The sequence below is a fragment of the Charadrius vociferus genome, unplaced genomic scaffold (assembly GCF_000708025.1).
Source record: "Charadrius vociferus isolate BGI_N301 unplaced genomic scaffold, ASM70802v2 scaffold257, whole genome shotgun sequence".
NCBI classification, from domain to species: domain Eukaryota; kingdom Metazoa; phylum Chordata; class Aves; order Charadriiformes; family Charadriidae; genus Charadrius; species Charadrius vociferus.
Window position 1 is genome coordinate 2,081,937 of NW_009649473.1, and position 23,769 is coordinate 2,105,705.

Genomic DNA, 23,769 nt, shown 5'->3' on the forward strand with positions numbered 1-23,769 from the left:
TTTTATTTCACCGCTGCAGTGCAATTTCCTTGCTCTGGAGACAGATATAGGCAAATTTTCTGTGATGTTTTACATAGGATGAAACAAGTGAGAAATGATCTCCTGTTTTGGCACTGGTACTACATTCAGTGTCTTGGTGTTCTTCAAATATAAGCTCATCCTGATGAAATTCAGAAAACACTATGTGTGATAACATTGAAGCATGTTTGACTTACCTTGTTAGACCCATTTTTTTCCTTTAAAATATTTTTTTTCCTTTTCTTTTTCTCTTTTTTTTCCCAAACAGGAAAAGAAAATCCATTCAAGAGAGACTCTTCTTCATGTAAGTGTTATTTATGCTTGTTTATGAAATTACAAAAGGGTTATAAATCTCATTAAAATGTTCAAATACTGAACATCTACCATCTGTTTATAGAAACCAAATATAGAGCATGTAAAAATAGGCTCTAGTTATACAGTAATAATGCTCAGCAACTGTTATCTTAAATCTATCTGTGCAGTTCTTTTGTGCATAGCGCTGCAGAACTTAGAAACCATTGCAAAGCACTTTGCAGACGTTTAAGCAGCATGCCCATAAAGTTGGTGTGTAAATCCCGGAGGGGTATTGTTAAAGTGGTTTGCCTGAAGCAGAGGAGACCCGTAAGTGAGAGCTTGTTTTAGCACCCCAGAGTCCCCGATTCCTAAACCCTGTGACAAGAGTCAGCTTCTCTGCCTTGGATCCTAAAAAATCCAAGTTCTGCCTATAGAGCCATTCGTTTGCGTGCATGTGTACTAGCGTGTGCATGTGTACGTGTGGGTGAGAGAGTGTGTATATGTGTATTTGGCCTCAAATAGCCTATAGGTATTTCAGGCCTTTTCCACAACCTATGGTGATACCCGTTAAAATAAGAGTAAACGCCACCAGCCATTGGTGAATACTGTTGCAAATGTTTTGTGAAAGCATTTGGCTCCAGGCTGGCTGCTCGGTCTGGGTGAGCCCGGTACAGTATTCTTCATGGGACCAAGAAAGCTGCATGTCATAAAAATATAACAGGCTTTTTCCACACCATCTAGTGACCTGGTTTGCTTGCAGATCGCAGATTTGAAAACTCTTGAGTAGCAAGGGAAGCTCTGCTCTGGTGTTTCTTCCTAGTCGATAAATCTGATTAAATGTTTTAAGTGGCTGTGTAGGTGAAGACTCTCGTTGCCTTAATGCAAAATTAGCTTAGCCAAGGGAAACAACTGCATTGTTCCCAATGCAGGGCCCGCTTTGCATAACTTCCAAGCATGTTCTGCGTCCAGTGGCATGGCAAGCCCGGGAGCGCTCACCTCAGGCTCATTTCCCATAAGTCAACAATTTTTTTATTTTTATTTTTTTAAAAATAACATATATCTCGGAATTGCAGCACTCCATTATGCTTGCGTAGCAACTGCTGGTTAATATGTAGCAAAACGCCGTGTGGTAACAAATGTTTTTTTGCTATTGTTGAGCTGGAATGTTAGTTCAGCTTCTAGATAAAAGTGGCTTGCGCAAGGCGCCCTGGTAGACCATGATTTCTGTGGCTTGTACGGTAGTTCTGTAGGCAACCGTGTTCTGCTCTTCCTCTCCCCTGTGCTTCCCTTCATCTTCCACGTGAGTGAGGGGTGGGCTTAGGTACAGGCAGGGAATGGCAACCCTTTGCATCCCCCAAAGCACCAGCCTGGGGTTGACATTAAGCCTGTTGCTAGTCAAGCATCTGTTGAAAACACTCTTTATTCTGGTTGTGTTGCTAGCAGAAATGTTTTGAGACGCTTTATTTAATAGCTTTAAACCACAAATGTTCTTTGGCTGGTTTTATGGATATCATAAGACAGTCTTTAAAAAAAGAAAAAAAAAAAAGAAAAAGCCAGTAGTAAGTGAAGGATACCCCTCAAAGGATTAAAGAATCCTCCTTCCCTGCAGCTGGAATCCTAGCTGCAACTAGTTTAAGAGTTTGTATCTTTGAGAAGGTACGTCATCATTTTGAAAAGGTAATGGAGAAGGAAAAAAAAATCCAGAAGGCTTTTGGTTATGACCATTTTCAGCATTTGTAGCTCATTATTATTTCATTCTAGTGTAGGAAATTCAAACCTCTTGGAAAGCCTGTGAAGCATATGCTTCCCAGAGATTTTAAATGGCAAATAGTGCAACCAAGCCACCTTTAAGGGCAGAAGCTCCCAAACAGAGAAGAACCCAAACAGACAAACCCTACAGCAGTGACTGTATGGTGTTTGGAAATTGCAGAGTAAGCGTGCAGCACAGATCTGAAGAGTTTTGTCTGGAGATTTCAGCATCACAACCAAGTTAGCGGAGCTTCCCAAGACTAATACATATTCTCCAAAATGAATGAGAAATGAGAAGTTTGTGGTCCAGAGGCGATTTGCGGTGCAGCCTTCCATCACCTGCTGTGGCTTTTCAACAGCTAACGGCAAGCTTTGAGCATCAGAGCCTCTCTCTTCTGGTTCTGTGCATGAAATATCACGACTTTGACTCTGTAACTCTATTTGTGCCTGTCTGTGCGTTGGCTCCCCTTGGCTTCTTCAACTGTGTGAGTTTCCAAAAGAGAGTTAAACTCCAGGGCCAGGAGTAGGGAGGCTATAGCGAAATGGCAGGAGCGTGAAGCATCCAAGACAGGGACCTCTCCCAGGCCCCGTTCAGAGGGGGTTGACTCCTGTGGCGGTGAATGCTCGGTGGGGATTAACCCCTCAGGACTGTGACTTGGACCGGTCACCGTGACAGGAGGTGACCACTTTGAGAAAGGACTCTTTGTGACAGTAACCAGCCATATGCAGTTGTAATGATAAGAAAGGGACCATCTTATTGTAGTCACTTTGCGACAAATACTACCACAATTCATTACTTTCCATCAGTGCCTCATCCTATGGAGGAATCACCACTGCCCATCTACATTGAGGAGGGGACAGAAGTCCCGATTGGTGAGTGCAGTTGGGATGGGATATGTTTAAGGGGGGGTATAACGGTACTTGGGTTTTATATTCCTCACGTTTGTGTATACCCATTTGTCATTGCAAATTGTAAGGCCTGTTGCAAATGTTCTGGGATTTTTGTTTTATTTTCTTAAAAGTGTATTTTTAGAGCTCTTGAGGATTGTTAAATACTGCTAGCATTGATTTTCAGCTAATTATAAATCAAAATACATAATTTATGCAGTGACATTGAAAGCTTCCGTGCAGCATCTCTTAACACAAGGCTGGGGAAGACCATGAGTATCATGAGAGGTAGTTCCCACTTCAGCCTTTGACCTCAGTGCCGACATACTCAGAATAATCTGCCGGCTGGGTCAGCAGTCTTTGTCTTGCTGACACTGTCCTGCCCGGCACCCAGCAGACTCACATTGCACACACCACGGAATAGCCAGAAGGGAGTTAGAGAGGTTTGCCGTTACCTACATTGCACATCACGGTGCTGCACGCCCCCATTTCTGAGCTCTGGTGTGAGCTCTATTGTCACTACGTGCATATATAGGTTTGGGCATTTTGGGGTTTTTTTTTGTTTTTTTTTTTTAATTGAGGTGCAGTCTTTCAGATAGACCATAAAGCAGAGACCAAAAGATCAGTAAATTGAGCTGCGGTGATCTCTTTGGACTGTAGAAAGCTGTGACTGCAGCATTTCCCAGAGCCTCAGTGTGTTCTCGGTTGCATACAGTAAGTGTGCCTCGGCTACCACCTTGGGAGTCTGCTCTGTTGCACAGATGTGTCTCTTCAAATAACTTTTTCTTATTATATATCCTGAATTTTTCCATTCCTAAATTCAAGCAATTGCTTCTTGTCCTACTATCTTTTGAGCTAGATTAATTACCTTCCTCTACACACAGTACCTTGAAGGTATTTATAGCTGGATCTCAGCCCAGAAGTCTTCTCATTTATAGACCATATTAATTTAGCTCTCTTACTCTCTCCTTAGATCATTTTTATTGTACTTATTTGTATTTCCTTTAATTTTTCTATTTCTTTTCTGATCTGTGGAGACTTGAACAGCTTATGCTATATCTACTGTCGTTTTGACATAGCATTATGCTTTAGATTTCCATATTGTCCCTTCATATGTACACATCCAGAAATAGCTTAGCCTTTCACCCTTCTCCTGCATCACTCAGTAGCATCACACAGAGAAACTCTGTTACTTGGCTAATCTTGCCTGCCATCACCTTTAGGTCTTTCTTGGATTCACTTTGCAGCTAGCTGCTCCTCAGGCAATGTCACTGCTCTCTTGAGATGTAGGGCTTTATACTTTCTAGCACTAAATCCACGTCCCATTGCATGCCACTTGCTCATTTTACCCAGGAATGATTTAAGACAGTATCTCTCTATATTTATTTTAATGCCCTGGGATTTTATCATTTATATGGAAGTTGTTACTGTTTTATGATATATACAGCAAAGGAGTACTTAAAATTTTATATTTTGATGCTTATTACAACTGTCTTCTGCATGTTACTCCAGACTCCTTTCCAAGCTCCATCATTCTTGTTGGAATGTTGCACACCTTCCTTAACTTTTCCTTCCTCTAGTTATAAAAGTTCATAATGTAAAAACTATCAGTTTTAGCCTTCTCCTTGTCATCATTTTGTACCTTTTCTCATTACACAATTAGTATATTGTTGCTGTATCTCTTCTGCGCATGGCACAATGTGGTCTTTCCCACAGCAGATCATCTCTTCCTCACCTCTTCTGGGGTTGTAGTCAGCTGAATGTCTGCTCGACATCAGTCCTGTCTTGTAGAGCCATTCAGGCTAAGTTCTGCCATGGCCTGTGGTATTTCATCTCCTTTCCCATTGCACTGAGGAAACCTGGACCGCCGGGATGGTGGCACCCACACCAAGAAAAATACTTTAAGGCTGATAAATCACAAAATTCACCAAAAAACACCCCCAACTATGAATGAAAAGCTTTTTAGAGGGTGTTTGTTCAGTGCTGCCATGAAGCAGGTTTGTTGGATCAGGCTCTGAAATGCAGCGGTAGCTGTGAAATGGCCAAATTGGGTTGGGTAGGGCATTGTGTTTACTTATTTTAAATGCGTATCTGGACTGTCAATACAGCAAGCTGTGGTTGAGGGGGAATGATCAGACAAAGTACATGATGCAGAGATGAGAGCAAACCACAAGCTCCGAGTTTGGTATTTGAATGCCTGACATGGGTCAGGGCTTTTATAATAGCTGGGTGCAGTATAAACCATCAAGCTAAGAAGTCAGCTGCAAAACTGTAATCTGGGTCTCAGTTTTGGTCCTACTTTCCATTGAGCTTACCAGTATGATCCAGATCCAGGGTGCCCATTTGCACCTGTATAGACCAGAATAGGAATAAAAAGAAGTCCTGTCTGAGTTTAGGTTGGAGATGAGTAATACACAGTGCAGTTGTTAAAACAATTCAGCATGGCCATCATTTACTTTTAAAAGGTTGTTTGGAGAACTTAGATTACTTCCTCATCTAAAACACATTTGGATAGTATATGGAGTGCATACCGTTCTGGCCCAAGCCTGACTGGTGGTGGTAGATCGCTTTTGTAGCTTCTGTATTTATTTAAAAAAATAGAGAAATCAGTAGGTTCTTTCAGAGTCTAAATTTAACAACTGTAATTATTTCAAGCAATTTAAAAAGGAACATAAATCTCATTTGTGTATTACAGCTGATTCATGAGAACAGCAGCTACAAATAATACCCTATAATGAAAATCTAGCTAACACCGTCATGAATGATCCTACAAGAGAATAAGCGTATGGGATCTGGACAAAGGCAGTGTTTCCTTCTCTGGAGGGAGGGTCTTTGCATTGAGGAGAAGGGGGTTATTATCTAAATGCTGGTTTTATCTCCTTGGGTGAAATGACATTTCTGCATAGATGAATATGACTTTTGATTGGAAAAAGGTCTGAGCTCTACTTAATTTTTATGTACCTTTGCACTTTCTCAAGTGCATTCCTAGAGGAAGGTAGGTAAGTAAGGTACAACCAACATGTTAATAAACCAAAGATATTTCTGAGGAAATGGAGAATATTGTGTGAGCACTAGCAAAGAATCTACAGAATAACAATAAAAGAGCGCAGGTTAGACCCTGGCAGGCTTGGTTCAGGCACAATTTCAACTGTCTTCCGCACAATAAAACAGTTCAGGAGATTCAAAGTGAGGAAATAGGCAGAGCAGGTCGTTATTTACCATTGCTGTTCATGCTAAGGTCGTGGCCATATTCCCCAGTCGCCATTTGGAACCTGTTGTGTTAAGCAGTGATGAAAACATCTGAGGCCACACAGTCCAAATTTACATTTTATAAAGCAAAAACCCAGGAACAAAATATTTGTATTGGCAATCATTGTATTTGGCCCTTACAGAACACCACCGAGGGAATAATTGCCTCTTCAGGGATCAGGGAGCAATAGAGCTGTAGGCTGAGATGTTTATGTTTTTCCTTCCAAGTCACATTTTGAGACATTAGTGTTGTTTAATACCTGTGAAATTAGCTGCAAAGACATACAAATTCAGGATCTAATTCTCAACTGATTTATTCCAGCGTATTGTTGTGTAAACAATATCAAAGTCAGTCCCTCTTTTTCAGGAATGAGTCCTGCTGACCTTGAAACCCATGGCACTTCTGCGGTAGCTCTGAGTCCCTACATGGGCAAAATCCCACTGGTCCACTTCTATCTTACAGATCCTCTTTTGCTAATGAATAGCACTGGCTTCAGTGGACTTGTGTCAAATGTATACGAGTGTTAGGTAGACCTTGCCTATATAGGACTTTTTCCCCCATTAGATCATCTCAGTACGATGGAAAGTTCCATTAGCACTCTGAATTCATGTTCTCTTGGTGGTACTTATAAGTCATGGTGTAGCCTGGGCTTAGTTGAGTAATCTTGATTACAGGAGAACAATTTTCTCGTAATCACACACAATGTCTTCCGCCGCTGCTTGGATCACTGCTTTTAAGCATCTCTGATGTCTTACTAATGATAAAACCTGGATTTCCAGTCTACTCCTGCTCTTGGGCAGACTTACTGAAAGACAGATGCTTTGTTATTTTTTTTGTCTCCTTCAATAAGAGAGTAAGAGTTTGTTTTTAAGCAGGGTGACTAACCGTAGCCAGGGAGAGTATTCACCACCTTATGGCGAGCGAGCTGATTCTGTGTCTCTCTAGGAAGTTTCCTTCCTTCGTAAGACAAGAGAACCATTTCTGTCGTACACACTTCAGGGTTAGCTCTTTCATGGGGTGCTGGCACACAGAAAGCTTGATTTTTGCCAGGTACTGAGTGCCTTCTGCAAGGTATTGAGTGCCCTCCTATCCTTTGCAGCCAAAAAGGAGTTGATTGCTCTTGGCATCAGGCAAATCTGGACCCAGAAGACCACAGGTAGTATTTACCAATTATTTATGTGCTTTCGCATGCCAGAGGTTGTCTGAATTGATTTCCCTAGCGTACAAGAGATTTCAGGCATTAATGACACTTGCCCGCCGCTAAAAACATTTTTTTTTTAAATAATAATAATACAATAATAAGCATGACATTTCTTGCATTGCCATGGGGAAATTACACCCCCCCACCCCCCCAAATTAACAACAGTCCAAGTAACTATTAGCTCTTTAGAGCTGTTGCAAATGTGTGAGTTATATACCCTGAATGAGCACCATATGCCAATTTATTGTGGCACACTGAGTCACAGGACACTTTGTGGAAAGCAGTAATTGCTTGGCATGCATTGTAACATTAAATAGGGTTTGTTTGGTTTTCTTAAAGGAATATGTTTTTACTCTGACAATAAAACGAGTATCGTCTGATATGCTGCCGCCAGGGACTATTGCTTACTTTGTACTTAACCTGGAACTTGCCCATTTGTCACTCACTGCACACACCCTCTTGTGTCTTTTTCTTTCCAACTGCTTCTATTGTGTCCATGCAGAATATGAAGATTGAGCCTTCCATTTGGGATTGTCTTGTCATTTTGTGTTAATCCCCCTCTCCCTTTTCCTCCTTATCTTCTTTCTTTGTCCAGTAGGGAAATTTAGATTGGTTATAAGGAAAAAATGTTCACCCGGAGAGGAGTGAAGCAGTGGGGCGGGTTGCACAGAGATTGTACAGTCTCCAGTCCTGGAGGTTTTCAGAGATTGACCAGATAAGACCATCAGCAAGCCAGTCTGATTTTTATGTTGGCCCTTCTTTGAGCAAGAGGCTGGACTACGTGACCTCTAGAAGTTCCTTCTAAACTATATTATTTTATGGTTTGTGTAATACCCAGTTCCTGTTCGGATTCAGCCGTGGTGCTATGCATGTCATTAACTCCTCACTCCCCGTTGGAGTCACTCTCGTTCATACCAGCATAGAACAGGAGCAACCTCCTGAAGGTCAATGAAGTTACAGTGGTTTTACTCATGTGGGATCAAAATCAAGATGTAAACGGTAATCTCAGATGATATAGTAGGTGAAATTTGGGTATCTTTGAAATTTGGTAGAATTTTTTCCGGGATTTCACTTGAGATCTCTTAAAAGCTTCATTAAGTACCAATTGAAGTTATCGGTTGAAGAGTTAGATGCATAATTATGTCAGGACACGCAGTACTTAAAAAGTGAAGATCGCCTTTTTTTCCCTTTCAGTTACAAATCTCATTCTCTAGCAGCTGGGAAGAGAGCTTTGGGGTATTTAGGATTTAGTGAGTCACCAACTGCCCTCTCTCTGCCGTTACGTGCTGGTTTCCTCATGCGGCTGTAACCACGTGAGGGAGTTAATGCTACACAGAGCATCTGCTCCTCAGCTAAACGCCTTCCCAGCCCTGCAGCTGTCTGCCAAAAAGCTTCGGACGTGCAGAGGGGCATCTGCGAGCTCAAGAGGGTAGCAAATTTTCAGGGGTTGGCCCATATGCTAGCCAAAGCCTGCCTTTTGTCAGAATAACATGGTTTAAATTGTGCCAAAAGAAAGCAAACCATGCTCAGATTCACCGTATCAGTCTAGGGAATTTTCAATGATCATCTAGCTAATATAGAATTAAAAAAAAAAAAAAAAAAGAAAGAAACTCCCAATTGGTAGGAAAAGGAAATATGGGAATAATTTTATAGGGTTGCTCTTTCAGGTCTGCCAAGATAAGGTGATTCTTCTCCCTATCTCTCCTTTATCAGCAAGATGTATATTGCTTGTGCAAACACCTTATTTCCCATCAGGGTCCATCAAAAGGAAAATTTAAAAGTGGGACTACCATAGTGGATTGAAGAAAGACTAAATATGAGCAACCAAAGCCATTTTTGTCCCATGTTATGCAAGGCAGGATTCTAAAATCATGATTTAACAGAACAGACTTGCTTTCATATACTTTTTCTAGTGATTGCTGCCCTCCCTCTTCTGTAACCACTTCAATTCTCTCTCCTCATACAGACCCTCCTTAAATGATGCAGAGGGTTGCTCTTTCAAGGGAATGTAGTAGCAGAAGATACTGTTGCTTAGTAGGGTTGAAGGTCCCTTCTCCACTCTTCCGGCGGTACACAAGCTATAGATTACAAGTCAAATTTAATAGACAGGATAATAGTCACATGACAAATTTATAGCAGTATATTTGACTATATTTGGGTTTCTGCTTCTGCAAAACCATCAGAAGTTCATGTAGCTCTTGTATGCATGTCACCTCCTTACAAAAATCCAGACAAGTAAACCAAAGGAAGTTCTCTTGCTTTCTACCATTAGTTTACATATGGAGTGTTTTTAATGGCTATCGCAGCTGTTTGTCACGTACCCATCATTTATGGTGGAACTGTAAACAGTTTCCCACCTGTCTGTAATTAGCTTTGCACACAAAAAAAAAGGCATGAAAAACAATTGTAGTCATGATGAAAACAGCTTTGGATATTAAAGGTTAATGTGCCACATTGGTATCTAGTGTAAGCCTGTTCACTTAGATGAAATTGCACTAAGAAAGAATTTGTCCTCAACTGTTCGGCTTTATGAACTACGTCTTTGAACTGGTCAACAGGAGTAGGTTAAGTTTACAGTAGTCAAGCTAGGACTATAAAAGCAACCTGCAACGGAAAACCATCAGCTGGTGTTTGTTTGAAAAGATAAGAGATGGAGAAAAATACTCAGGCTGTTCATATATGTGTTTGGGGATGCTTCCCTGCAAAAGCCAACAGAAAAGCAAGTACCTTTAGCCTGTGGAGTTGACACTGGTATGAAGGCAGGGCTGCAGATACTTGTTTCTTGTGTTGGAGTCAGCCTTGCTCTTAGGAAATTCCCTTCGGAGGCAGCAATTCCAGGGTGGATTCAGTGGGGCTTTTGTCCAAGTGGCGTGAGGGATCAGGGGTTTGTTTGTGCTTGATGTGTGCTCTGCACTTTGCAGAGCCTGGTATGCAGAAGTGGTTTATATGTTAGTTTCCTTGGAGAAGTGAAGTATTTGTTTTGGCGCTATTTGGTTTTCATATCTCTTGACATAAAAACAAGTGCAGCTCTCTGTACGGGAAAGTTGATGTCAGAGGGCCGTGGCAAAAGTGAACTGAAAATACACCTCTGATTGGGAATCAGTCTGAATGATGTGATATTTAAAAGCATATAGATTTAGTGGTCAATACCGAAGGTTTTACTTCCAACTCAGACCTTCAATATAGATGGGTAGTGATCAAAAATTTGTGATTTTTGATCAAATAATGCACATTGAGAGGCTTGTAGGACATAGTGGTATTCCTTCTGAAATGCCCTCCAGGAGTGGGGTGCGTGGCTCGGGCTGGCTGTGGAAGCGCAGAGGACGGAGCTGCAGCTGGAGACTGAGCCGAGGCTCTTCGGGGTTTAAACAAAACATGCCAGAGTCCAGCCGTGCAAGCCAGCACCTGGCACCAGCTGCATGAAAGCAAATAAATACCATAGTGTCTACACAGCTTAGCTTTTTGCGCATGCGTGTGTGTGAAAGTCTGCAGTTCACCAACCTGTTTTGCAAAGCTGGGCTCTTTCTGAGCTTGTTCATCAACTTTGCCACTTCTCCTTTTAGCATCTCCTCTGCAGAACTCCCCGTGCTCTGTTTGGCTCCGCCATATCAGTAGTTTCGATTTCGTTTCCTGTGTGAAACCTCATATGCTTAAAGTTTCTGTTCCATTTTTTTTTCTTGAAGTAAAGAAAACAACAACAGTAAATTGAACCTCCGGGTTCCATTAGGAAATCTCTGATGGCTGAAGGCCCGTAAGCGGTGGTGCCCAACCGAGCACCGCAGTCCCCCGAGTACCGTGGTGCAGCAGCGAAGGTCATTGCTCCATCTGAGCTCCACATCTGAAAAGTCTACAGCTGATTTCCATCACTGATTCATATTTTCACTGGTGATTACTGTCAGCGTGAAGGAGAAGTGAAGAGTGAAATCAAAAGTAGCTCACTTGTCATTAAGTTTTAGAGCTCATGGCTCTGGCCTCAGGGCTTTGTAACCTTCTCAGCCTTTATAGCCCTGTAATGAGGCTAACCCTGCTGATCGCGTGCCTGTAATAGCTGTTTTCCTGGTAGAAGTTGGCTGGCCGTTTTCCACCCACGGTGCCGTGTTGTACAACTCTTCCTTCCATTAATGTATTCTAGAAAAAACAGGTCAGGTGTTATGCAGATGGGGCACGGGAACAAAGAAGAAGAAAGAGGATTGTTCTCCTCCACCAATGGTGTTGGGATCTAGATTTGTGGGAATAAGGTACTGTGTGACATGTTTAAACAGCTGCCACAGGTGGGATAGAAATCTGTCCTCAGTATTGTCTAAATTAAGATGAATGGATAGAAACAATAAAAACACAACTCCGGCTTTGTGTGGAGGTGGCCTGGGCAGGTATGGTGACAGCCCGGTTACAAAGCTGATCAAAGCCACTAGTGGGTATAGAGAACTCTGCTTGTTCTTCCAAAAACCTGTAATCTTAGACATATATCTCGTTTTTACCTAGTTGGAAAACATGCTGAAAAAGTAATCTTCAATTAAGAGAAAGCCCTGAATGCTAGCATTGGGAAACTCAATAAATTTAAGGCTAAATTTAGAATTAGTTGAAAAAAATGGGTGAGGGTAGAATGATTTATCCCCAAGAAAAAATTACTTTGAAATAATGAATTCATACATTTTATTGCACATTTGCTTCACTCAACGGCTACTTTGTTGTTTCTCTTCCCTGCACTGGGGCACTGCTCGGTTATTGCAGCACAGAGATTGCTGTCTGACATTACCATGCTTTGTAAGTGCCTTGCAGATGTGTCACATATAATCAATACGTTATTAATCACATGCAAAAAATCCAATAGTCACAGTGCACACCACTGACTATTCAAGTTCATAAGCTTTGTGGGCTTTAAGGTTTTTGCTTTTTTGATAGCAAGATGAGGGACGTCCCTCATGGATTGTGGTGTGGTTTACTTGCAGCAGTAGGACTGGTTTAATTTACATCAAGACTTACTAGAGAATTGCAATCCACTCAACAGAAGACCTTCAGAATGAAACTCAAAATACGAAAATGCTTGTTCCTTTAGTCAAAAGCTGTAGAACTGCAAGATGCAAGGTGGTTGAAGAGTTGAGGATGCGCACAGCTTGTTGAATCTTCTTTGACAATGCCCATCTCGCTTGGAAAGTCATCACCTTGCTGCGCCACTTGGATATACTCCTGCGTTTTGTTAAGGGCCCTCTCTTAAAGACAAGGGCCTTGAGAGGTGGTGTCACCCAATGAATTAATGTTTTTTCACTCACAGTAGGAGAGCTGGTAGAGAGGAGGGAGTGTGCAGGCACGGCAGCCGGGAGCTGGTGCTTCTTTCCAGCCTATTGACAGTCAGGAGGCTGTTGGCTGGCACACCTGGAGGCATTAAATTAGGTCAGCAGTTGGCTTCACGTGAACAAAACTAAGTGTTAACTGGGTGTTCTCCCACACATAATTACCAGTACAGTGTACTAGGAATGAGCAGTTTCCCTTTGTTCTCCCTGCCTCTGCCAACCCTTGCCTTTCACGCTCTCCTTCCCTGTGGTCTTCTTTGCAAGAGTTGCCCTTGTGCTTTCTTGTTTGAGGAGGGGGCAGAGCAGGAGGACCACAGCGCTCTGGTACAGGACGCTTGGTTTCTTACTGGGGTACAGGAGACACTGTGCCCACAGAGGATTTCAGTAGGATGGAGTTGTAACCAGTGTGACGCAGTATGCCAGTTCTCAGGCTGCCCTGGGCTATCTCCCTGGGGAATCAGGCTCCATCCCGCTGAGACTGGGAAGCATCATGCTCGCTTCAACCCCTGTGTTTAGGGTCAGGGTCATGTTCCCTCTGAAACCCATTGGAGTTTGTGGATATTTGTTCTCCTCCTTTCCCCCACACACAATGGGAAGGGAGTTTTTAATTTCCTCTCGTTCTGGGTTTAGTTGTAGCTGCTTTGTTCTTTAACATAAATAAGTAGAACAAAATGAGCATCTAGAGTATTACGTGACTGCAGATTTTCTGCTGCTGAAATCCGAGCAAAGATGCAGGATTTTATAACAGCTCTGCGCTGTGACACGGTACCTCTTTGAAGCATTTCAAGAGCATGAATGGAAATACCAGCAAGAAAAAAGTACGTGGGGAAAAAAAGATACCTCTTGTCTAGACCACAACTGATGAAAAAGAAATTGCATTAAGCCATGGGCTTTCCTTTCAAAGCAGACTTCAGCTTCATAAAGGAGTGCATTTTGCTCCTAGAAAATTTTTAGTAGCAGATTTTCCAGTCAGTCTTAGAAGACTGAAAAAAATGTCATAGTGAAAGAAAAGGAAACGATGAAGAAGTGAGAAGAGAGACATGGCAAAAGTTGGAGGGAAAATGGAAAGAAGAAAGGACAAATGGGTAGATGTCTAAATAAATACCCATACCCAGGGCAAAGTAATCAGAAAAAGAGGAGTCCATTAAAGACAAAGAGAATAGTGAGATGAAGTTCAGGGAATCTTTAGAGGCATTTTTTAAGAAGAAGAGAGGCAATGTGTGCAATAAAGGGAGCAATATTATTTTTCAGAAAATGTAGGTGTCTCATTCAATGAAGCAGAAAGAACTTGGATATGAGTTAAGGATGATAAATGAAGTCAGGTGTTCTTTGGATACTGGTGTGGCCTTGAGGGCTGCCAAACATAAAGGCTTTTTCTTCTGCAGATCAGAAAGGCTTGCACTAAAGCCATAAGTTTGATCAAGGGGCTGTTTATTTTAATCATGCATTGATTGGCTTAACCACACTGCTCCAGGAGGGAGGGAAAGCTGTCAGCATCAAGAATTACAGCTTTCAAAGTTCCAAGTAATCCTAGGAAATGAGCCAAACATAATACATGCAGTTTTATTCGGGACTTGATCCTACTACTGTTGAAATCAATAGCAGCTTTTCCATTGCTCTCAATGAGAGTGGAAGCTGCTTATTTGAAGAGCAGCTCTGATCCAGCAATCAGGGCAGTTAATTTTGAAATATTCATGAGTATGAATATAAAATAATAATAATTTAAAAAACCCCACACAAATAGTTTGACAGATATAGAAAAGCTTTAAAAAATTTTTTTTAAGGGAGGTTGACTTTGATTTCCAAGATACAAAAGAAAAATGTGGCAGAAAAATAAGAGTGATGGTAATATCTAAAGAGGCAGTGAGCGTAAGTAGGGCTAGAAAAATTAATTACTACATGATAAACAGATGTCTTTCAAAAGCCATTGAGACAGAAGAGCAGGAGAGAGCACTGAGGAGCTCAAGGCATACAGTCTGAACAGGATGAACTCAGTAGGAAAGGGTTCTTGAAAGCAAAAGTAGTGGTGGTACACATCATGCTGCACAAATAGTCCATAAAGTCAGCAGTGCAGCCATACAGTCATTCCTCAGGCACCATTCCCATCAAGGTCAGAAACACTCTGAGTATGTCCTTTGCTTTTAGTTTTCTAACGGAAGAAGGAGCTAGAAAACAAATGTTTGTTTGTGATTCTAGTCACCAATTCAGTATGTTGAATCCCTGTTCAAGGTTTATATGCATTGACCAAAAAAGAAGCATCTCCTTTGCTGTGGTTTCTGATCTTCAGATGCAAGAGAGGGCATGCATTTTAGTATGTGTAAATATTTACAAATACATATGCATATGTACAGGCAGACTTTGATTTATGTGTTTCCATTAGCATTTGGAAAACCATTGTTTTGAAGACTTGATTTTTAAAGATTGTTGAGGTAGCATCCAGAATGAATTTGTCCTCAGGGCTCTTCCTGGAAGGTTTTACCCTGTGTTGGTCGCCTGTCTCTGGCTATAAGCATCTTGGAGCAGATCATTGCTGTAATCCCAAAGCAGAAGTTGAACAGTATATTTTCAGATGTGTAATCCGTGGGTTGTGCCTGTTCTGACAACCAGCAGGTCTTGTCCGCCCTGGTCGCCTTCCCCAATCTGCATCTCTCATGGTCTGATCCCTCTGCCCAGTGCCTCCACCTTCCCCTACTCCTCATGTTATGAAGGATTACATTTCAATGGCAGTATTTTTTAAAGGGTATGGGTTATCTGAGGTGCAGGCTGTACGTGCAAAGATATGATAGCTGTAGCACAGTAGATGGCCCAAGCCAGGTTGGCTGCGAAAGCTCTCTGCTTCTGGCTAAGCTTTTGGTATTTTCAGCTGTGTACCAAAGACAAATCAGTCACGGGGGGCAGCAAGAGGGCTTGGGTTATCGCAGGGGTATTCCACATAGGGAAATCTGTGCACCAGGCACAAGGGATAGACGTGCTATTCTCCTGGAGAAGGAGAGGAGCCCTCGAAGTGCTCCTGGCCCCACCAGGGAGTAGATGCTTGAGTAGTGCAACGCGCCCATGCTTGATCCCTTGTTTTTCCACATTTTACCAGCATCGATTTGACAATTGATAACTTCGTCCTCAGTTAATCAGGGGTTGTACCAGAGTACGTGAGAGCAGATCCTGGGCCTGGCCCAGTCTGGATCCTTTCTCCCCTTGCTTTCGGATCAGGCTCCAGCTGTCTGACTGGACTCGGCCTAGCAGCACACTGTAAATGGCAGGCTTGAGTGCTGCCTTTTATTTTTTCATACTAAGTTCATCAGATGAAGCCAGAGCTTCCTGGGGCCTTCCGAAGCTTCCTGGAGGGGGTACTCTCAGAGGCAGATGTGGCTCCTGGAGGGCAGACGCGTGTCTCTGGGAGGCAGACATATGCCTCAGACTTGGATCGCTCCTTTTGGGCTGTGTGGTTGTAAGAGCATTTTCTTACAATATATTTCCTTGGGGGAATCAGATGGACTTAGATCTCGGATACCATCCCCACTAAGTGATACAGTAAAAATAACCTATTATTCTCTGGTTCTGACCTGGGCGGTGACAACATATTGTTTCAGCATCTCTGTCAGACTATTTCCCTTAAGAGCCATTTTAACCTCACCCAGTGGGACATAACGAAAGGAAATGAAACTCCAGCTCCATTAAGGAAAAAGACAATGCCTTTCACTAAACAAACTTGATTTTCTTGGCTTTTCTTCGCCAAGGAGAATCGCCCGTACCCCCCACCCTTGCAGCCTTTGTAGACAGTTCCTGTAATTGGGAATGGCTGGGTGGACACCAATGGTTGGCAGCACAGGGGGATAAATCCGACATCCCTTGAACGTGACATGGGCTGGGACCGCAGTCCCAGGTGGCCGCTTAGCGTGAATTCCTAGGGTATTGGTCGACGGTACGTGCCTGCCAGCCACGGCTGTTGGCCCTCAAAACACAATCAGGATTTTAGCAAGACTAGATAAGAGATACACAGTAAAACTGGGTTGTTACTAATTTTGTGCAAGCATTGGGCAGGTACTGTACCGTGCCCCCCTAGGGAGAGCTGGTGACTTGCAACTGAATCATGGTGGTCCATCTCCTGGCACCCACACAGTGAAACGGCCACCCCAAAAGCAAGCGTGACCTTGAGGATTTGTCATTTGTGCGCTAAGGGAAAGACCATGATCCATCTTCACACGCCAGCTAAGGTTGAAACAAAATTTACACTCAGTAATTAAGTTTTCAAGCGCAGCCATTAATTTGGGGTGTCTCAAGACAAATTAGAAATCCCTTTTTAAAATGCAGTGCCACGCAGTTACCAAGTAGGAGTCTGAAAAGGCACTGTTTCACACTTTCTGTGTGGGTAATTAGGACAAACCACAGGGTGATCTCGTCATCTCAGGGAGAGTTAGGGTTTACAGAATGCAATCAATTGGTCAGGCTTGCAAATTCTGGGTAGAACTGAGTAACACCTGGGTCAACGTAAATCCGCAGGCAAGAAGATTAGAGCTGGCAGAAAAATAAAGAACTCTGTGTCGCAAGGTAAAAGTAGATTGCAAAAAATTGCAATCCTGGAAGTTTTTCATTTCAGAGCTGGCTAATGTCTGTAGGACCCCTCAGGTTTTTTTTACATAAATGTTCCCCACATGCCCAGTGTTCTGTTTTGGGATATTGCCAGTATCGGTCCCCATGGGGAGCAGTTAAGCTCCTATTTCAAACCTTAATCCTGCAAGGATCTATAAATGTATATATCTCTGTGCCCTGTTAAGCAGTTTATGGCTGTCCGAGCAGTTCAGTGAAAAATTGTTGGAAAAGCAAGGGCATACCTGAAACACTGGGTGTGTGTTACTGTCTCTTTTGCACGCTTTCTTCTTCTGTTGATGAGTATTTCAGTAACCCCTGTGAAGAACAGCTTCCATGAGCGACAGTCCAAATGCCCTCCATTCCTTAGCCCAGAATAGCCTGTTGCCTGATGGTTATGACATTCTCCTGCAAGATGAAAGATAGGGATTCAGGCAGCACAAGTAGCAAAAGAAAGTGAAATTTGACTTTCTCCATGCCCAGTTGCTGTTGCAGTGAGAGCAGGACACCAGCCACCTTGTAGGTACCCCTCTGAAGAAAAGCGGTTGCACCTACTTTTTTTTTTTTGCCTCCCCAAGAGATGACTCTAAGGGATGATGCAGGATGGTACCTGTTTGGGGCTTGGAGTGAGATGTGGATGTCCCAGTGAGGTTAAGGCTACTGTGAAACCCTCTTGGAGGCACCTCCATCAATCTCCATGTATGATACTAAGAACAAGAGTGAACTATGGTGAATTAATTCCCTGAAGCAACTAAGTGCCTAAAGGCTGTTGTAGAGCTGGCCCTACCATTTTTATTCAGTTACTACACTACTTTATCTCATACCATGTCTTTAACAACAACCAATAGGAGATATTTTAGAGGAATATGTGTCCTGCCCTCATACCGCTACAGTGGGAGGTGATGGTCCCTGTGATTAACTTTCTCCTTCTATGAGCTCTCTCTGCTGTTGACAAGGAGGTATTGCAGTTGCTCATATCACCTCTGTGCAGTCAGCAGTGGCCTTTTTTAAAAAACAGTAGAAAATCGTAATGATTAGTATTGTGAAGATTAAAGTCCGTTTTTAGATCATAGCCTGATAGGCAACTGCTGTTGCAATAACTGTATTGCAAAGGCCACCAATATGTCAGTGGGGCGAATATCAAGCTGCTGTGGTTTGCAAAAATGTTAGCCTTCTGAAACTTTCCGTAGTTGATGGAAAGATTTACGAGTACAGTGATGCGTATCTATCTCAAAATCATGTTCGGATTAAAAGCTTCCTGCAGAGCTAATGTCAACTCAGGTTTCAGGTCACTGCCACAAGCTAAATCAGGTTAGAGATCAAAACCAGCAAGCAGGTATGAGGGAGGCTTGCAGCTATCAAGTGGGATAATCTGCAGCATGATTTTTTTATGACTGTGCACCCATAATGACATGTACAAGCAGGGAATGGTTGTGGTCTGGAATAAACTTGCTGGTTTGCCTGGTTCTGGTGAAAATTTCACGTGCTTTTCAGTATCAAAACACTATGCAAAAATAACTGGTCAGATCCAGCTAAAGTCACTTGAGTTATGTAGGGAGTGAATTGGCCTCATGTACCTGAGATCTCAGTTAACATAAAAGCTACAAGTTATTCCTAAATTGTTTTCATTAGGAAATCCTGGGTAAAAAGGCATTTTTTAGAATAATTCTTTCTGGTTTATTTTTACACAATCTATGATTTTTTAACATCATAAATTACAACTATAAATTAGAAAACCAGCTATGATTTAATATGCTTTGGGTTTTGTATCAGGTGACTCATGCCACTGACTTTTTAATTAACTAAGAAGCCGTCATTCTTGGCAAACTATTCAATTGCATAGGTGCATGTAAGACAGTAATTGAATATAAAGGTTTATTTTTGTCCCTTTATTGATGTCATGGGAAAACAGTGCAGTTATGAAAATAGAATAAACTGAAAAGATTCCTTCAGTTCCTGCAGGTTGATGAGAACAAATGACTTTCCATTCCAGTTTTTATGAATGTGTAGTTTTCTGAAAGCTTTATAATACTTCAGGGAAAGGAAATTGCAGGCAATAAATGATACAGGATGGTTCAAGTTATTGGGAAATAGAAGAATGGGGTTTATCTGGAAAGGTGAGATTTACTATTCTGCTGTATTTCACTTAAATGTTTGAGAAGGAATCAGATGCAGTGATTTGTACCTTTTTATGGGCATGAAAACAATGTGAGACCCTTGCTCAGTATCACCATTTGCTGATGCAGTGTGCAGTCTTTACACACCCTTGGTCTGCAGCCAGCAGGTAGGCAGTGGTGGCAAACTTTTGCTGTCCCCTACACTGCATTGGCCTCAAAGAGGTGACTGCAGAGTCTGGGGGTGGTTTGTCTCTCCTGATCAATGAAGGAAGCAGATGTATTTTCGTATTTCGTATCTGTTTTTTATGGAACTGGGTTTGGCTAAACAGTTCTTGCAGTGTTAGAGAGCTCTACCAGAAGACTGTTGAATAAACCCAGGGTATTTTTTCTTTTTTCTGTGTAGAAAGCAGAAATATGGCAACAAAGGAAAAGCTTCAGTGCTTGAAAGATTTCCACAAGGACATCCTCAAACCTTCCCCCGGCAAGAGCCCGGGGACACGGCCTGAGGATGAGGCAGAAGGAAAGCCACCCCAGAGGGAGAAGTGGGCGAGCAAGATTGACTTTCTGCTGTCCGTGGCTGGTGGATTTATTGGTTTAGGCAATGTCTGGCGGTTTCCGTATCTCTGCTACAAAAATGGCGGAGGTGAGTATTTCTTTATTTCATTCTCATGAATCAATCTGTCTGCCTCGTGTGTACTGTTTTCCTTTCCTTTTTAAAAAGAATAATCACACATTTGTTTTCTGCCTTCTTTGCCAGTCCTTGTGAGAGATTGTTCTATTACTTAATAGTTTTTGTTAAAACTTAATTTTGGAAAAACAACAGCAATTTAAAATTTTATGCTACTGAACCTTTTCTGCTCCTCTACTTCTGCTACAATTGAGTCTGAGTTTTAACCAAAAGATACACTATTAATATAGACAGGTAGGATTTCAGACAAGTAGATTTCAGAATAAGAACATTCTCAGCCACATGAAACTGCTGTGTCCCTAACCCCGCTGTTCTTGCAGATTTTCGCTTTAAAAGGGCAAGAAAATGCCCTTTCCGGCTTCGTATACCCATTACACTTGCAGAGGTTGAATATGAGCAAAAATACCCCACAATAAGGTTATTGAATACTGATATTAAAGTATCAAATATATTTCTTTTTTTATGTATGTCTGTTAACAATTTTTAGACTATTTTGTGTAAAGTCACTCACTTCATCTCAATTTTGTACTGTTATATTTTCTCAACAGGTGCATTTCTTATACCTTATTTCATTTTCCTGTTTGGGGGAGGTCTTCCCGTGTTTTTCCTGGAGGTGGTGCTAGGACAGTATACCTCTGAAGGTGGAATTACATGCTGGGAAAAGATCTGCCCTATATTCACTGGTTAGTACATCTTCTTGTGCTTTACTGCTTAAAGACAACTCTGTAAACCATGTGCAGCAACACTGTTCCACTCATGTCCATTAATTCAGCTATTTGCTGTAGTAATTGAGGGTATGATATTGGTTTCCTGGAAAGGTAGAAGTCCGAGAGTCTGAAGGACAAACTAAGGTATTGATTTTGATGCTATCATCTTGTTAACTGGCAGAACTGCCGATAAGCGAGGAAGAAATTGCATATTATGCTTTTAAAAAGGCAATTGCACATTTTATTCCCAGGTATCGGAGAAAGCGTTGTTTTGAAAGGCTAGAGCCTTTTACATGGCCTCAGTGAAAGCATCTTCAAAATATTATTCTGGTCTGGAAATCAAACTCCCTCTGCCATGTGAAAGCTTATCATTGGCGTCATCCCTCTGTTACCGATACAGCCAAAACCTGGGCAGCATTTTGTGGTAGGATTCAGGAACGGGACTTTCATCATAGCTGAGCTGGTCCTGGCAAACAGGCATGTTGGTCTGGTGTTATTCAGGGGCCTTTGCCAGCAAATGGAGAATCAGTCACTGCTCACAGGAACTATATGCGTGCTGTTATGGAAGTTAACTAGAATGAAAAATGAAAGTCAGTTTAGAAAAATTACTGAGCATGCCTCTCTTGTGTATAGATTACACTTTACAGCTGGACAGCACAGGCAGAATCATTTGGAATAACAACACTAAACAGAGGGGCACTCTTCAAATCCCATTTGCTGGCATGTCCCTCGCTCTGCCACCATCACTGTTCCAGGCATCTCTCTCCCTTATGTTGCCCCAGGCAGAAGTGAGGGCTTTTTCCATGGCTCACACTCCCACCTAATACTCAGAATGCTGCTGAAGTTGATGTAATTGTGCTGGTTTAGCTCCATTTTCTTCCTCCTCCTCACACTTTTATGAAGCCTTTTTTTTTTCTTTTTTTTTTTGAGGAGGAAGGAATGTTCCTTGTTTAAATAGCAGTCTCCCAGGCATACATAAAGAGAAGCTGTAGCTCTAATAATGTGATTAGCTGTATATCCTGAATGAAATGCAGCTGTACAGAATAAATATCACTTGCTTTGGTTGTTTTCACTTGGCATAAAAATAATCTCTGGTGGTAAAGACTCCTGTTGCAATAAGGTTTGAAACTGTAAAATATGAGGCAGGTATCCCAGGTGCTGGGGTAGCCATCAAAGTGGTGTTAAAGGGAACCTCATGGGCTTTTTGTCCTCTTGTAAGAGACTGCTCTAAGTTTTTAAAGGAAATCTCTTTTTTTGCCTGTTACTCCTACATGGCAAACTTTGTAAGCTTTTTGGAGGTTAACATTCTATATATATGAAAAGATTTTCAGAAAATGGGACTTTTCAAGTCCTTTCATTTTGTATTTTAAAAAAATAGTGACTGCTTCTGTCTTAAGATGTAGTATGAATCTGCCAGTGGAGCTAAATTGCCAAGCTAGGAGAGAGATACCAGACTCAGGAAAACAATTGTGGTATTTAATTAAAGCCTGCACTGGAACAGCATTCCGCCACCTCACAAAGTTGTAGAGGACTCGCCCATATCTGCCCATGACCCTGCTTATAAAAACAAACAGGGAACATTTTTTTATCGTCAAATATTGATAGCAGAGTTAAACATTGATCTAATTAACCATAACAGCTACAAATATCATGCTTCCTTTGCACAAGTGAAATGGGGGCAGAAGCAGCAGCTTTCACATTGATAGCGCTGGAATTTTCCTTTTTAACTCACTCAAGAACTGTCTTTTTTTTTTTTTTTGCACATAGGATGAGCCGAGCCAGTCGATAAGTATGAGTGGTGCAGGGGCTGCCCAGCCGAGCTGCCTCCAAGGAAGCTGGCTTGGGGGACAGTGTGGTGAGAATGATGTTGCCCAAGTAGGTACTGAAGATGTGAGATGGTGTAGCTCTCGAATAAGCAAAGCATGGTGCCTTGATTTCTTTTTAATAAAACTTGAAATTGCCGGGTCAGTATTAAATTGGGTAGACATCCTGCAGACCTCCCCTCCAGTGTCAGCAAACCACAGCCAGAAACTCAACCCTGAGTGCCCATGCTAGTCAGAGTGGTGGCAGGTCTGTGCTTATGCGTGATCAAGTTGAGTTGCTTCCAACAGAGGAGTGATAGAGTGGGATACAAGTCCGCAACACAGTGGGAATAGCATCAGCTCCATGAGCTCACAAGGCGCCCTAGCAAGAAGCGGCTGTCACCTCTGCATGTATTTCTTTTCTCTCCCCCTCTCGCCAGGAATTGGTTATGCTTCCATAGTGATTGTGTCCCTTCTGAACGTGTACTACATCGTGATCCTGGCCTGGGGACTCTACTACCTGTTCCAGTCGTTCCAGAGCGTCCTGCCGTGGGCTCACTGCCACCAGAAGTGGAACACGCCAACCTGCGTGGAAGACACTCTCAGGAAGAACAAAACACTCTGGATATCACTGAATGCCACTAACTTCACCTCTCCTGTCACAGAGTTTTGGGAGTAAGTATCCCCTCTTCGTGGTGCTTTCAGATGCTTCAGTGGCATGTCAGAGGTCAGACTGGAGATTCTGTGGAAGCTCCATGAGTAATGTTCAATAGGAAAAGAAAACTGGATGTCAGTTGTTTGACCAATGTTTGCTACCAGTTCTCATCCTGAGAGACTGGCAGTGGCATAAAGTGTTAGATGTGTAAGCGTCTTCATCCTAGAACATACAGGGAGCCGTAAAAGCCCACTGTGACTTCTGTTTGGGAAGAAGACTTGTTTTCTTCTTGGTTGGGATTCTCTAAATGCAGCATGAGAACAGAAACAAGTCCCTTCAGATGCCCTGATGGAATTAATTTTTTTTTTTTTTGCAAGATGCCTGGATTTCATCAGGCCTAAGCTTCTTACACCCATTTCTCTCTTGTCAAGTTTTAAATTATATTTTATAACCAGATTTCTGAGCAGGCATGACCTCAAATCTCTGCGTGTTCATATAGGCATCAAAACGTAACAGCAGAGGAAG

At 42.2% G+C, this 23,769-nt stretch overlaps 1 protein-coding gene across 4 annotated transcripts in view; it reads left to right on the top strand.

Annotated features, from left to right (window-relative positions):
• Positions 1 to 280: 280 nt before the first annotated feature.
• SLC6A6 (solute carrier family 6 (neurotransmitter transporter), member 6) overlaps positions 281 to 23,769 on the top strand; it is a 48,408-nt gene continuing 24,919 nt past the window's right edge. The window contains exons 1-6 of one of the 4 annotated variants that reach the window (XM_009889869.1): positions 292 to 322; positions 2,869 to 2,934; positions 7,299 to 7,355; positions 19,796 to 20,035; positions 20,629 to 20,763; positions 23,030 to 23,264. In XM_009889869.1, coding sequence (XP_009888171.1) covers positions 2,880 to 2,934; positions 7,299 to 7,355; positions 19,796 to 20,035; positions 20,629 to 20,763; positions 23,030 to 23,264 — 722 coding nt within the window. In that variant the 5' untranslated portion in view covers positions 292 to 322; positions 2,869 to 2,879. Of the gene's footprint in view, positions 323 to 2,868; positions 2,935 to 7,298; positions 7,356 to 19,795; positions 20,036 to 20,628; positions 20,764 to 23,029; positions 23,265 to 23,769 lie in introns of those variants that run through there. The other 3 variants (XM_009889866.1, XM_009889868.1, XM_009889867.1) reach the window with 3 other exon arrangements.